Below are 16,600 nucleotides of genomic sequence, written 5' to 3' on the forward strand. Positions count from 1 at the left end.
AATCGCCAAGCAAATTGGTTGCAGAGACTTCCACGTGTAGAGTGACTTCAGTTGTGTGCAACCGAGTTGCGCAACTGCTTGCACCGGCTGTGGCCGTGTGCGGAAAGCTAACTCGGGTCAAACCTGGGTTTCGAAGCGCGGTGTAGCGTTAACCATGACACTACCGCTCCACACAATCACACACACGCGAAGATCGACACCAAATACGTGCTCTGTTGCACCGCACAGCAACTCACACGCACACTGCAGTGTCCAATAACAACACAAATGTATTAATCATGACAACCACCTGCTCTGCCACTCAAAGCAATGTCCATCACATGGCCATCAACGCGACACATATAGTTCATCACGGTCACCCGACCAGCAGGAGTCACGTGTGTGAGCAGTCCGTGAATGTCGCCGGGCTATGGTGATGCAGTGGTGTGGGTTGGACAAGGGGCGGATGATGATGTCTGTCGTGGAAATCTGTGGAGCGGCACGGAACAAAAGTGGGACGGGTGGCCCAGTGTGGAGCAGGAGCCGCTCGGCTGGGACGAAGGTGGGGAGGAATCCACTGATCCGGTGGAGGCGTGGGGAGGAGGGCGGGACGCCGCGTGAAGCGCGACTCGTGGGAGTGGTGCCAGGCAGAAGGGGCACCTGGGACTCCGTACGCGGGACCCCGGCCGTTGCACCTGGGCTGGGGGGGGATCCGCTGCCCTGCAGGTGGAGCGAGGCCGGGGGGAAGGTGCTCTCGGTCCGGGTGGATGGGACGAATCAATGCGGATGGAGTTGAGGATTCGAGAGGAGGTTTGCGGAGGCGGGGAGGAAGGCGGCTGTTGCGGGACTTGCGGTAACGCTGCCGTGAAGAATAGGGAGCAAAAGACTCGTGTGCCGGGCCCGGTCTGGTATCACGGTGGCGTGGAGGAACCCAGGGCTCTGGTGGAGGTGGAGGCAGGTGGAAAGCAGGGAGCTCCCAATCCTGGGGTTTAGCTTGATTACTCATGGGTGGAGGTGATGGTGCGAGTGGCGGTGGTGGCGATAGTGGCAGTGGAAGCGATGGCAGAAGTGGAGGTTGAGGCAATGGCAGGAGTGAAGGTGGAGTCGATGTCAGCAGTGGGGGTAGAGTTGATATCAGTGGTGGAGGCAATGGCCTGAGTAGAGATGGAGGCGATGGCAGCAGTGGAGTTGAGGATTCGAGAGGAGGTTTGCGGAGGCGGGGAGGAAGGCGGCTGTTGCGGGACTTGCGGTAACGCTGCCGTGAAGAACAGGGAGCAAAAGACTCGTGTGCCGGGCCCGGTCTGGTATCACGGTGGGGTGGAGGAGCCCAGGGCTCTGGTGGAGGTGGAGGCAGGTGGAAAGCAGGGAGCTCCCAATCCTGGGGGTTAGCTTGATTACTCATGGGTGGAGGTGATGGTGCGAGTGGCGGTGGTGGCGATAGTGGCAGTGGAGGCAATGGCAGAAGTGAAGGTTGAGGCAATGGCAGGAGTGAAGGTGGAGTCGATGTCAGCAGTGGGGGTAGAGTTGATATCAGTGGTGGAGGCAATGGCCTGAGTAGAGATGGAGGCGATGGCAGCAGTGGAGCCGATGGCCCGATTGGAGGTGTAGGCGATGGCAGCAGTGGGGGCGATGTCCTGAGTAGAGATGGAGGCGATGGCCTGAGTAGAGGTGGAGACGATGGCCTGAGTAGAGGTGGAGGCGATGGCCTGAGTAGAGGTAGAGGCGATGGCCTGAGTTGAGGTGGAGACGATGGCATGAGTAGAGGTGGAGGCGATGGCCTGAGTAGAGATGGAGGCGATGGCCTGAGTAGAGGTGGAGGCGATGGCCTGAGTGGAGGTGGAGGCGATGGCCTGAGTAGAGGTGGAGGCGATGGCCTGAGTGGAGGTGGAGGCGATGGCCTGAGTAGAGGTGGAGGCGATGGCCCGAGTGGAGGTGGAGAAGATGGCCCGAGTGGAGGTGGAGGCGATGGCCTGAGTGGAGGTGGAGGCGATGGAAGCAGTGGAGGTGGAGTTGATATCAGTGGGGGAGGCGATGGCCTGAGTAGAGATGGAGACGATGTCCTGAGTGGAGGTGGAGGCGATGGCCTGAGTAGAGGTGGAGGCGATGGCCTGAGTTGAGGTGGAGACGATGGCATGAGTAGAGGTGGAGGCGATGGCCTGAGTAGAGATGGAGGCGATGGCCTGAGTAGAGGTGGAGGCGATGGCCTGAGTAGAGGTGGAGGCGATGGCCCGAGTGGAGGTAGAGGCGATTGCCTGAGTGGAGGTGGAGGCGATGGCCTGAGTAGAGGTGGAGGCGATGGCCTGAGTGGAGGTGGAGGCGATGGCCTGAGTAGAGGTGGAGGCGATGGCCCGAGTGGAGGTGGAGAAGATGGCCCGAGTGGAGGTGGAGGCGATGGCCTGAGTGGAGGTGGAGGCGATGGAAGCAGTGGAGGTGGAGTTGATATCAGTGGGGGAGGCGATGGCCTGAGTAGAGATGGAGACGATGGCCTGAGTGGAGGTGGAGGCGATGGCCTGAGTAGAGGTGGAGGCGATGGCCTGAGTAGAGGTGGAGGCGATGGCCCGAGTGGAGGTGGAGGCGATGGCCCGAGTGGAGGTGGAGGCGATGGCCTGAGTGGAGGTGGAGGCGATGGAAGCAGTGGAGGTGGAGTTGATATCAGTGGGGGAGGCGATGGCCTGAGTAGAGATGGAGACGATGGCCTGAGTGGAGGTGGAGGCGATGGCCTGAGTAGAGGTGGAGGCGATGGCCTGAGTAGAGGTGGAGGCGATGGCCCGAGTGGAGGTGGAGGCGATGGCCCGAGTGGAGGTGGAGGCGATGGCCCGAGTGGAGGTGGAGGCGATGGAAGCATTGGAGGTGGAGTTGATATCAGTGGGGGAGGCGATGGCCTGAGTAGAGATGGAGGCGATGGCCTGAGTGGAGGTGGAGGCGATGGCAGCGGGGGAGGCGATGGCAGCGGTGGAGGCGATGGCCCGAGTAGAGATGGAGGCAATGGCCCGAGTGGAGGTGGAGGCGATGGCCCCAGTGGGAGCGATGGCCTGAGTGGAGCTGGATTCTTCAGGTGAGGAGCACAGCTCTGCTTGGTGCCGGGGCTGTTTCCCCTCCCCTGCGCCCGCCGCTTTCGTCTCCGCGCCGCGGCCATACGAGCCCAGGGACTCGGTGCTCGGCCGAGACCTCCACCTTTCTTTCTCTGCAGCGCCCGGGAAATCTTCCTCCTTCCGGTCCTCATCCTCATTCTCATCGCTCTCTGCAAAAGTTACGAAAAACATCAACGGCGTCATTAGCTGAATCTCCCTGCTCCGTGTCTGTGAGTGCGTTGTGACCCTGGGGACAGACTTGCGAGTTTGTTTTTTACGTTTTTGAGCCAGGAGGCCAGGATTGGGAAAAACTTGGGCCACTTTTCATCCAGGCAACTGGAGAGCAGCACAGACTAAGTCTTACTTACCAAACATTTAAACTAACAACAGCATACTCTTTGGTATCTTTCGGTAAAATCACGTAGATAGAAAAATAACTAATAAAGTGAAACCTTGGATTGCGAGCATAATTCCTTCTGGAAACGTGCTCTTAATCCAAAGCACTCGTATATCAAAGCGAATTTCCCCCATAAGAAATAATGGAAACTCAGATGATTCGTTCCACAAACCAAAAATACCGTATTCATATAAAAAATATTAATACAAAATACCTTTTTATATTTTTATTATTTAATATAAAGTAATCAAATTTATTAATTACATTTAATCGTGGCTGGTGTGAGGGAGACGAGATAGAGGATGGTTATTGTGTAGGACGACTTTCACTTGCAGTACAGTTACTAAAGAACAGTCACTACACATGGACACAAAATAAAAAAATGCTTTACGCACACACACGTATTCACAACACTACAGTACTGTAGTAAACAGTATACACGTAGTCACAACACTATAGTACTGTAGTAAACAGTATACACGTGGTCACAACACTATAGTACTATAGTAAACAAGATAGGTTCGCACGGATGTTGACTATACGAGTGAGGCACACCGACTGAGACCGAGCATGGGAGACGATTACCCACAATCCCGCAGTATACACGTGGTCACAACACTATAGTACTATAGTAAACAGTATACACGTGGTCACAACACTATAGTACTGTAGTAAACAGTACACACGTGGTCACAACACTATAGTACTGTAGTAAACAGTATACACGTGGTCACAACACTATAGTACTATAGCAAATACAGTATACACGTGGTCACAACACTACAGTACTATAGTAAACAGTATACACGTGGTCACAACACTATAGTACTGTAGTAAACAGTACACACTTGGTCACAACACTATAGTACTGTAGTAAAGAGTATACACGTGGTCACAACATTATAGTACTGTAGTAAACAGTATACACGTGGTCACACTATAGTACTATAGTAAACAGTACACACGTGGTCACAACACTATAGTACTGTAGTAAACAGTATACACGTGGTCACAACACTATAGTACTGTAGTAAACATTACACACGTGATCACAACACTATAGTACTGTAGTAAACATTACACACGTGGTCACAACACTATAGTACTGTAGCAAACAGTGTACACGTGGTCACAACACTATAGTACTATAGTAAACAGTACACACGTGGTCACACCACTATAGTACTGTAGTAAACAGTATACACGTGGTCACAACATTATAGTACTATAGTAAACAGTATACACGTGGTCACAACACTATAGTACTATAGTAAACAGTATAGACGTGGTCACAACACTATAGTACTATAGTAAACAGTATACACGTGGTCACAACACTATAGTACTGTAGTAAACAGTATACACGTGGTCCCAACACTATAGTACTATAGTAAACAGTATACACGTGGTCCCAACACTATAGTACTATAGTAAACAGTATACACGTGGTCACAACACTACAGTACTATAGTAAACAGTATACACTTGGTCACAACACTATAGTACTGTAGTAAACAGTATACACGTGGTCACAACACTATAGTACCATAGTAAACAGTATACACATGGTCACAACACTATAGTACTATAGGAAACAGTATACACGTGGTCACAACACTATAGTACTGTAGTAAACAGTATACACGTGGTCCCAACACTATAGTACTATAGTAAACAGTATACACGTGGTCACAACACTATAGTACTGTAGTAAACAGTACACACGTGGTCACAACACTATAGTACTGTAGTAAACAGTATACACGTGGTCACAACACTATAGTACTATAGCAAATACAGTATACACGTGGTCACAACACTACAGTACTATAGTAAACAGTATACACGTGGTCACAACACTATAGTACTGTAGTAAACAGTACACACTTGGTCACAACACTATAGTACTGTAGTAAAGAGTATACACGTGGTCACAACACTATAGTACTGTAGTAAACAGTATACACGTGGTCACACTATAGTACTATAGTAAACAGTACACACGTGGTCACAACACTATAGTACTGTAGTAAACAGTATACACGTGGTCACAACACTATAGTACTGTAGTAAACATTACACACGTGATCACAACACTATAGTACTGTAGTAAACATTACACACGTGGTCACAACACTATAGTACTGTAGCAAACAGTGTACACGTGGTCACAACACTATAGTACTATAGTAAACAGTACACACGTGGTCACACCACTATAGTACTGTAGTAAACAGTATACACGTGGTCACAACATTATAGTACTATAGTAAACAGTATACACGTGGTCAAAACACTATAGTACTATAGTAAACAGTATAGACGTGGTCACAACACTATAGTACTATAGTAAACAGTATACACGTGGTCACAACACTATAGTACTGTAGTAAACAGTATACACGTGGTCCCAACACTATAGTACTATAGTAAACAGTATACACGTGGTCCCAACACTATAGTACTATAGTAAACAGTATACACGTGGTCACAACACTACAGTACTATAGTAAACAGTATACACTTGGTCACAACACTATAGTACTGTAGTAAACAGTATACACGTGGTCACAACACTATAGTACCATAGTAAACAGTATACACATGGTCACAACACTATAGTACTATAGGAAACAGTATACACGTGGTCACAACACTATAGTACTGTAGTAAACAGTATACACGTGGTCCCAACACTATAGTACTATAGTAAACAGTATACACGTGGTCACAACACTATAGTACTATAGTAAACAGTATACACGTGGTCACAACACTATAATACTATAGTAAACAGTATACACGTGGTCACAACAATATAGTACTGTAGTAAACAGTATACACGTGGTCCCAACACTATAGTACTATAGTAAACAGTATACACGTGGTCACAACACTATAGTACTGTAGTAAACAGTACACACGTGGTCACAACACTATAGTACTGTAGTAAACAGTATACACGTGGTCACAACACTATAGTACTATAGCAAATACAGTATACACGTGGTCACAACACTACAGTACTATAGTAAACAGTATACACGTGGTCACAACACTATAGTACTGTAGTAAACAGTACACACTTGGTCACAACACTATAGTACTGTAGTAAAGAGTATACACGTGGTCACAACACTATAGTACTGTAGTAAACAGTATACACGTGGTCACACTATAGTACTATAGTAAACAGTACACACGTGGTCACAACACTATAGTACTGTAGTAAACAGTATACACGTGGTCACAACACTATAGTACTGTAGTAAACATTACACACGTGATTACAACACTATAGTACTGTAGTAAACATTACACACGTGGTCACAACACTATAGTACTGTAGCAAACAGTGTACACGTGGTCACAACACTATAGTACTATAGTAAACAGTACACACGTGGTCACACCACTATAGTACTGTAGTAAACAGTATACACGTGGTCACAACATTATAGTACTATAGTAAACAGTATACACGTGGTCACAACACTATAGTACTATAGTAAACAGTATAGACGTGGTCACAACACTATAGTACTATAGTAAACAGTATACACGTGGTCACAACACTATAGTACTGTAGTAAACAGTATACACGTGGTCCCAACACTATAGTACTATAGTAAACAGTATACACGTGGTCCCAACACTATAGTACTATAGTAAACAGTATACACGTGGTCACAACACTACAGTACTATAGTAAACAGTATACACTTGGTCACAACACTATAGTACTGTAGTAAACAGTATACACGTGGTCACAACACTATAGTACCATAGTAAACAGTATACACATGGTCACAACACTATAGTACTATAGGAAACAGTATACACGTGGTCACAACACTATAGTACTGTAGTAAACAGTATACACGTGGTCCCAACACTATAGTACTATAGTAAACAGTATACACGTGGTCACAACACTATAGTACTATAGTAAACAGTATACACGTGGTCACAACACTATAATACTATAGTAAACAGTATACATGTGGTCACAACAATATAGTACTGTAGTAAACAGTATACACGTGGTCCCAACACTATAGTACTATAGTAAACAGTATACACGTGGTCACAAGACTATAGTACTGTAGTATACAGTATACACGTGGTCACAACACTACAGTACTATAGTAAACAGTATGCACGTGGTCACAACACTATAGTACTGTAGTAAACAGTATAGACGTGGTCACAACACTATAGTACTATAGTAAACAGTATACACATGGTCACAACACTATAGTACTATAGGAAACAGTATACACGTGGTCACAACACTATAGTACTGTAGTAAACAGTATACACGTGGTCCCAACACTATAGTACTATAGTAAACAGTATACACGTGGTCACAACACTATAGTACTGTAGTATACAGTATACACGTGGTCACAACACTACAGTACTATAGTAAACAGTATGCACGTGGTCACAACACTATAGTACTGTAGTAAACAGTATAGACGTGGTCACAACACTATAGTACTATAGTAAACAGTATACACATGGTCACAACACTATAGTACTATAGTAAACAGTATACACGTGGTCACAACACTATAGTACTGTAGTAAACAGTATACACGTGGTCCCAACACTATAGTACTATAGTAAACAGTATACACGTGGTCACAACACTATAGTACTGTAGTATACAGTATACACGTGGTCACAACACTACAGTACTATAGTAAACAGTATGCACGTGGTCACAACACTATAGTACTGTAGTAAACAGTATAGACGTGGTCACAACACTATAGTACTATAGTAAACAGTATACACATGGTCACAACACTATAGTACTATAGTAAACAGTATACACATGGTCACAACCCTATAGTACTGTAGTATACAGTATACACGTGGTCACAACACTACAGTACTATAGTAAACAGTATGCACGTGGTCACAACACTATAGTACTGTAGTAAACAGTATAGACGTGGTCACAACACTATAGTACTATAGTAAACAGTATACACATGGTCACAACACTATAGTACTATAGTAAACAGTATACACGTGGTCACAACACTATAGTACTGTAGTAAACAGTATACACGTGGTCCCAACACTATAGTACTATAGTAAACAGTATACACGTGGTCACAACACTATAGTACTGTAGTATACAGTATACACGTGGTCACAACACTACAGTACTATAGTAAACAGTATGCACGTGGTCACAACACTATAGTACTGTAGTAAACAGTATAGACGTGGTCACAACACTATAGTACTATAGTAAACAGTATACACATGGTCACAACACTATAGTACTATAGTAAACAGTATACACGTGGTCACAACACTATAGTACTGTAGTATACAGTATACACGTGGTCACAACACTACAGTACTATAGTAAACAGTATGCACGTGGTCACAACACTATAGTACTGTAGTAAACAGTATACACGTGGTCACAACACTATAGTACTGTAGTAAACAGTATACACGTGGTCACACTATAGTACTATAGTAAACAGTATACACGTGGTCACAACACTATAGTACTGTAGTAAACAGTATACACGTGGTCACAACACTATAGTACTGTAGTAAACATTACACCCGTGATCACAACACTATAGTACTGTGGTAAACATTACACACGTGGTCACAACACTATAGTACTGTAGCAAACAGTGTACACGTGGTCACAACACTATAGTACTATAGTAAACAGTACACACGTGGTCACACCACTATAGAACTGTAGTAAACAGTATACACGTGGTCACAACATTATAGTACTATAGTAAACAGTATACACGTGGTCACAACACTATAGTACTATAGTAAACAGTATAGACGTGGTCAACAAAACTATAGTACTATAGTAAACAGTATACACGTGGTCACAACACTATAGTACTGTAGTAAACAGTATACACGTGGTCCCAACACTATAGTACTATAGTAAACAGTATACACGTGGTCACAACACTATAGTACTGTAGTAAACAGTATACACGTGGTCCCAACACTATAGTACTATAGTAAACAGTATACACGTGGTCACAACTCTACAGTACTATAGTAAACAGTATACACTTGGTCTCAACACTATAGTACTGTAGTAAACAGTATGCACGTGGTCACAACACTATAGTACTGTAGTAAACAGTATACACGTGGTCCCAACACTATAGTACTATAGTAAACAGTATACACGTGGTCACAACACTATAGTACTGTAGTATACAGTATACACGTGGTCACAACACTACAGTACTATAGTAAACAGTATGCACGTGGTCACAACACTATAGTATTGTAGTAAACAGTATAGACGTGGTCACAACACTATAGTACTATAGTAAACAGTATACACATGGTCACAACACTATAGTACTATAGGAAACAGTATACACGTGGTCACAACACTATAGTACTGTAGTAAACAGTATACACGTGGTCCCAACACTATAGTACTATAGTAAACAGTATACACGTGGTCACAACACTATAGTACTGTAGTATACAGTATACACGTGGTCACAACACTACAGTACTATAGTAAATAGTATGCACGTGGTCACAACACTATAGTACTGTAGTAAACAGTATACACGTGGTCACAACACTATAGTACTATAGTAAACAGTATACACATGGTCACAACACTATAGTACTATAGTAAACAGTATACACGTGGTCACAACACTATAGTACTGTAGTAAACAGTATACACGTGGTCACAACACTATAGTACTGTAGTAAACAGTATAGACGTGGTCACAACACTATAGTACTATAGTAAACAGTATACACGTGGTCACAACACTATAGTACTGTAGTAAAGAGTATACACGTGGTCCCAACACTATAGTACTATAGTAAACAGTATACACGTGGTCACAACACTATAGTACTGTAGTAAACAGTATACACGTGGTCCCAACACTATAGTACTATAGTAAACAGTATACACGTGGTCAAAACACTATAGTACTATAGTAAACAGTATACACGTGGTCACAACACTATAGTACTATATTAAACAGTATACACGTAGTCACAACACCATAGTACTGTAGTAAACAGTATACACGTGGTCACAACACAAGCAATCGTCTTCAGGTGAAATAATACAGCAGGCGGACTGCTGAGACAGGAAGAAATGTAGCGAGAGAGCTACTGCAACCAAAGGTTACACTATATACGTTTGTGGTGGGATTTGCAAGTAAATGTAGGATCGCAGAGCAAGCATACCCCGGCTAATCCCTCGGCTACTCCGAGGGGGAGTGGGAGCGGAGGGGCTGCCGTAACGGGCGAGATAGTGGGGGTGAAATTTACAGAGGGTACAAGCTGATAGAAAGAGGATCAAACTCAGCAAACTTAGAAATGTAATGCAACTCATTGAGTCGGCCAACACAACAAATAATACTTTGCCTGGTTGATCACCGTCCTTCTCTGCTTGTGTGTCTCCCTGTGTGTGGGGAGCGGTGGTACAGCTGTTAGCGCTACGCTGCGCTATGAACCTGGCGACCCGGGTTCGATTCCCGCTCACGGCCAACACCAGTGACGATTATCTGAACCGGTCCCGGGCCTCCCCTAGGTCGACTCAGCCTCAAATGAGTACCTGGTGCGGTGTGTAAACATCGCCACTAGGGAGACAAAGGCGGTCGGGCGTGGTGCTGGCCACCCACCCCCTCGTGTACTGTTCCGGCCTTCACAGGTGCTCGCTAACAGCACTTGCCCCTACAGTCTGTTCAGGCTATACGGGGGATCTTTGTGTCTCCCTGTCTGTGTTTGGTCTCTCTCTCTCAAATTTAGTTTCACCTGATGACGACTGCTTGAGTTGCAATCGAAACGTCGTATTCTATTATTTTGTTTATTTTTTCTACGTGACTTTACCGAAAGACCATTGAGTAACAACAGTGTTTTTACGAATCACAGCTAAGAGACAAACAACATTATATTTTCTATTAAACATAACATTTTAATAACATGTAAAAAAATACTTTAAATCTCATCACTGCTCCTCATACTCAATCCGTGATCAGTGCCGGATTATCCTCGGAACAAAATAATCATTAGCTGTGGGCCCCGCACTTTCAAGCGCCCCGCGCTAAATGATCTCACCCTATAAATCCCCGTTCAGTGATTCTGTACTTGCTCTATTACTATAGTAAAATTACAATTACTTTACTATGCAAGTTAAAAACTTCGTGCTTTATAATTGTGTTTTTTATTTATTCTGGGCACCTTTATAATATAAGCTACAGGACCCGCACGAGCTTAATCCGGCACTGTCCGGGATACTGTTCCAGTGCCCAACCAGGCTGTTGAAGACACCCTGAGTGGAGTTGAGGGGGATCGGTGGAGGTGTGAAGGGGGTGAGTGATGCCGACGGGCTGCGAGGGGGTCATCCGAGAGGGTGCCCAGTGGGGAGATGAAGCAATGAAATCGCTCCACATGCAGGTGCTGGGTGGATTACTGCACAGCGGCATCGTGGGAGGTGGCGACGGCTCGTGGAGGTCTCTACCCACTAGTGGATTGACCATGGCTGATGGTGGTGATGATGATGGATGTTGCTCACTCACTTGGCGACGTATGAAACGCCAGAGATGCACGGCGATGTGCAGGGTGTTCAGCAGCATGGTGGAGCTGATGGCCTCCTTGCAGCCGCTGTACAGCTGACCTACAGCGTGGAGCAGAGCAGGGAGCACGCTGTCCACAATGTCCTCACTGTGGCTACTGAACATCGGTCCCCAGGTGGCGACCCCTGCTGATGCAGAGACGTTCTTCATGAGTCCCGAGTAGTTGATCGTGGTGGTGGTGTTGGAGCCGTTGATGACCGAACCCCCACGCCGAGATCCTCCGAGGAGCTCCACCATCGGCTGCGTGAGCAGCAGAACCACAGTGAGGACAGCCGTGAAGATCGCCATGGTGGTGGTGGTGGCGAAGGTCTCTGAAGAACTCGAAGTGGAGGAGCAGCGTGGGGCGAGGTGGTTTCCTCTCCAGGAGCCGACTCCACTCTGACCTCTGCCGTGACGTCACCGGGCCATGACGTCACCGTGACGTCAGAGGTTTCCACGGCTCTTACGTCATTATAGCGTTTGGAACGTGGCTGTGCAATGGAACATCAACACGTGATGCACTACAACACTGTATTGTTTATAGAATTGTAATACAATACTAATTATTCACATCTGAGACAGAACATCGGCAGAGGAGGGAGCCTCACTCCTCACTTCTCCCAACCAGCTTAAAAATCGCTACGAATCTTAACAGCGTTCATTGAAGCTCTGTGGATGTGTAGGCCTTACTTTAACATATATTTCTGTGACCAGTCACAAGCTAATCCCTTAGCTATTTCAATGCTAAATTACTAGTTGCCTCCGTGGATGTGTAGGTTTTTACTTTAACATAGCCATTTCCGTGACCAGTCACAAGCTAATCCCTCAGCTATTTGCACAAGCTAATCCCTTAGCTATTTCAATGCTAAATTACTAGTTGCCTCTGTGGATGTGTAGGTTTTGACTTTAACATAGCCATTCCTGTGACCAGTCACAAGCTAATCCCTTAGCTATTTCAATGCTAAATTACTAGTTGCCTCTGTGGATGTGTCGATTTTGACTTTAACATAGCCAATTCCGTGACCAGTCACAAGCTAATCCCTCAGCTATTGATATGTAAACCCCTTTGTCAAGGTGCCTTACTTCTCCCAACCAGCTTAAAAGTCGCTACGAATCTTAACATCGTTAATTGAAGCTCTGTCGTCCCGACAGTACTGTACCTTTCACCTAAAGACGGCCGCTTGCGTTGTGGCCAAAACGTCGTGAGAATTTAATTGTTTTTTTATTATTTTATTCTCATTCTACGTGACTTTACCGAAAGAACCAAAGAAAATAAAATAATAAAGATATAAAACAATAAAATTCCCCAAATCAAAATTCATATACTGTTGATTTATTCACTCCTTCTCCGCAGTGGACACTGCCGGTTGTGTTCCTTCCTTAGCTCCCATTCCCACGTTAGTCTCGACCACCGGCCGTCATCACTTCAAGTTGTGTGACCTGCCTCACCCCACCTTTCTAAACTAAAATTACGTCCTTAATTATATGAAGTCATATGAAGTCCAATTGACGTGTCCGTCTTCCAGTATCAGTGTAATTCTTAGGATGTGCATCATCTCTACGCTTCCTTGTGCATTTCTAAACATTGGTTCTACTTTCCGTTTGTGATGCATCTGCTTGAAAAAAACGTTCTGCTTAAGGCATATGGCTCAGTTACGTTTCATTATTAAGTTAAGATAACAATAAGCACTTTGTTCTGCCCTGATACACCTCTCTTAATCATTTTCATCCGTCTTCCCCTTCAACAACCGCCCTACGTGTAGATGCACTTCTGTGTTTTCAAGGCTGTGTCCCTGTTCTTTTTGCGTTCAGTTTGTTATTCCCCCGCACCTCCAGTAAAGCATGGTTGGCTGCGTACGGTGCGAAAGAAGTTCACCATGCAAACATACGCTGCGTTGAAAAATGATTCTACTGACTGCAGACCAATCCTGGACAGATTTCTCAATACGAGTGCAATATCGAGGGTACAGATCAATACCAACTGAACACAGATGCTAATTCATGGACGGGTGGCAACTCTAGCCATGCCCATGCAAACATACACAACATCTTGACCATGAATCGCTTATGCGGCAGATTAAATGTCAAGCATTATACATTGAATTTCGATCTACTTTTGTTCGTTTTGATTTATTTTGGCACAGTTTCAAGTAAGTATTTTTAATAGAATTATTGTATTGCCATTTACTGTATAATTGTGATAATAGACCAAGCACTGAGACATTGCCCAGGGTTGGTCTACAATCGAAAAGGTTGCAACCCCATAGCACACCCTCATGTGTTCCAGTGTTAACACATCGTATGTTTGTATCTTGAAATTCTTTCGCACCGTACGTAGCCCACCGCTCCCCCCACCACACACGTGCACAGCAGCTCCAGAGAGCGACTTTTGGGTCAGAGGTAGCCGCATTGTACTGGGGCCGTCCATAAATGAGGGGGGGGGGGGGGGGTTGAGAAATGTGACGTCACATCAAAATGCGCAACTTTAAATAAATATAGACAACACGTTCTACGTAATTAAATAGACTTTTTAATAAATATTTTCTCCTACAACATCAGAGTGCAGCGCCACATTAAATAAGCACCACGATGACAATAGTTTAAAGCGATATGAAGCATGCTTTATTTTGGGGGGGGGGCACAGCTTTGTACCGTCATATTTGAGGGGGGGCTCTGACTCTTTGTGACGCCGCGTGACGATGGGAGGGGGGGTCAAAAATCGTCTAAAATCGCGTGACGTCATTTATGGACGGCCCCCACAGCGTGAAATAGCGCAACAAACCGAACCCGCGTACAGCGAGGGAAGCCCTGGCTGGTTTATCATTCATTAATCTCCAGTTCAGTCACAAACGAATCTCTTAGAGCCGAAGGCGCGATCCAGTATCACGTTGGCATGCCGTGTCAACCCGTACGGGGTTACCCCGTATTGGTGTACAGGGAGATTGAGTTCTCAGGTCCATACGGCTTACTAGAGCCGTTTCAAAACGGGCAAAACAATGTTTTGTGTTTCTCCCCTTGTGATGGGATTTTGTAGGATGAACGTTGAGATTTGTAAGGGGCACGGGGTGACCAATAAGGTCTGAATTGGTCTGTAATAAGAGAGGCAATGGTTAGGGGTTGACAGGTGTGCGTTGGCACTGCGTGCCACGTCGCGTTGTCATACAGCTGACACTCCGATGAGCAATGATTCGGCGACGCACGGTGCCAAAGGGGCCGTCCATAAATGACGTCACGCGACTTCTGACGATTTTTGACCCCAACCCCCCATTGTCACACGGCGTCACAAAAAGTCAGACCCCCCCCTCAAATATGACGTCACAAAGCTTTGGCCCCCCTCCCACCAAATAAAACATGCTTCAAATCGCTTTAAACTATTGTAATTGTAGTGCGTATTTAATGTGGCGCTGCACTCTGATGTTGTAGGAGAAAACATTTATTAAAAAGTATATTTAATTAAGTAGAACGTGTCGTCTATATTCATTTAAAGTTGCGCATTTTGATGTGACGTCACATTTCTCACCCCCCCCCCCCCTCGTCACACATCGTCACAAATGTCTGATCGCCCCCCCCCCCCAGGTGCGTGACGTCATTTATGGACGGCCCCAAAGACGTTCAACATTCGTGCGTATCCGTGATGTGGGGCGAAGTAATATTCTAATCTTATTATCCGCGATGCCTGCAGGATTAGCTTTTTTCTTCTTCGTCTTCCAAAGCAGATTATTAATGAGAATATTGATGGCATTTCCCCCAGTGCATGTTGGCTGGGGAAGGGCTGTTTAAGACCCGCGGTGAACCCGCTCATCTCCACGTATCGGCATGAAATGATAAAATCGCAGATTTTCGGAAGCGCGTTCGTTTCAAGTGGATGCTTGTTGTCAACACCGCCATATTGACAGCACTCGCAATCATCCCATACTCAATTGAAACTCTTCTTAAGTAATTGCTTATTGTGTTTAGTTCCTTGTCCTTATCTCATACCTCCGATTAGCACGGTGGGCTACGTACGGTGCGAAAGAATTTCAAGATACAAACATACGATGTGTTAACACTGGAACACATGAGGGTGTGCTATGGGGTTGCCACCTTTTCGATTGTAGACCAACCCTGGGCAATGTCTCAGTGCTTGGTCTATTATCATAATTATACAGTAAATGACAATACAATAATTGTATAAAAAATACTTACTTGAAACTGCTCCAAAATCAATCAAAACGAACAAAAGTAGATCGGAATTCAATGTAAAATGCTTGACATTTAATCTGCCGCATAGGCGATTCATGGTCAAGATGTTGTGTATGTTTGTATGGGCATGGCTAGAGTTGCCAACCGTCCGAGAAATAGCATCTGTGTTCAGGTCGTATTGATCTGTACCCTCGATATTGCACTCGTATTGAGAAATCTGTCCAGGTTTGGTCTGCTATCAGTAGAATCATTTTTCAACGCAGCGTATGTTTGCATGGTGAACTTCTTTCGCACCGTACGCTGCCAACCATGCTTTAATGGAGGTGCGGGGGAATGACAAACTGAACGCAAAAAGAACA

General features: G+C 45.2%; 1 protein-coding gene across 1 annotated transcript; it reads right to left on the reverse strand.

The window, feature by feature from the left end:
- Positions 1–251: 251 nt before the first annotated feature.
- On the reverse strand, positions 252–3,268 carry LOC142906607 (uncharacterized). The gene has a single exon (XM_076054773.1). The coding sequence runs from the start codon at positions 3,252–3,254 to the stop codon at positions 1,374–1,376; it is 1,881 nt and encodes a 626-aa protein (XP_075910888.1). The 5' UTR covers positions 3,255–3,268; the 3' UTR covers positions 252–1,373.
- Between the last annotated feature and the right edge of the window lie 13,332 nt (positions 3,269–16,600).

This window comes from Petromyzon marinus, chromosome 4 (assembly GCF_048934315.1).
Source record: "Petromyzon marinus isolate PM22_M1 ecotype Great Lakes invasive population chromosome 4, UKy_Petmar_22M1.pri1.0, whole genome shotgun sequence".
Taxonomy (NCBI): Eukaryota; Metazoa; Chordata; class Hyperoartia; order Petromyzontiformes; family Petromyzontidae; genus Petromyzon; species Petromyzon marinus.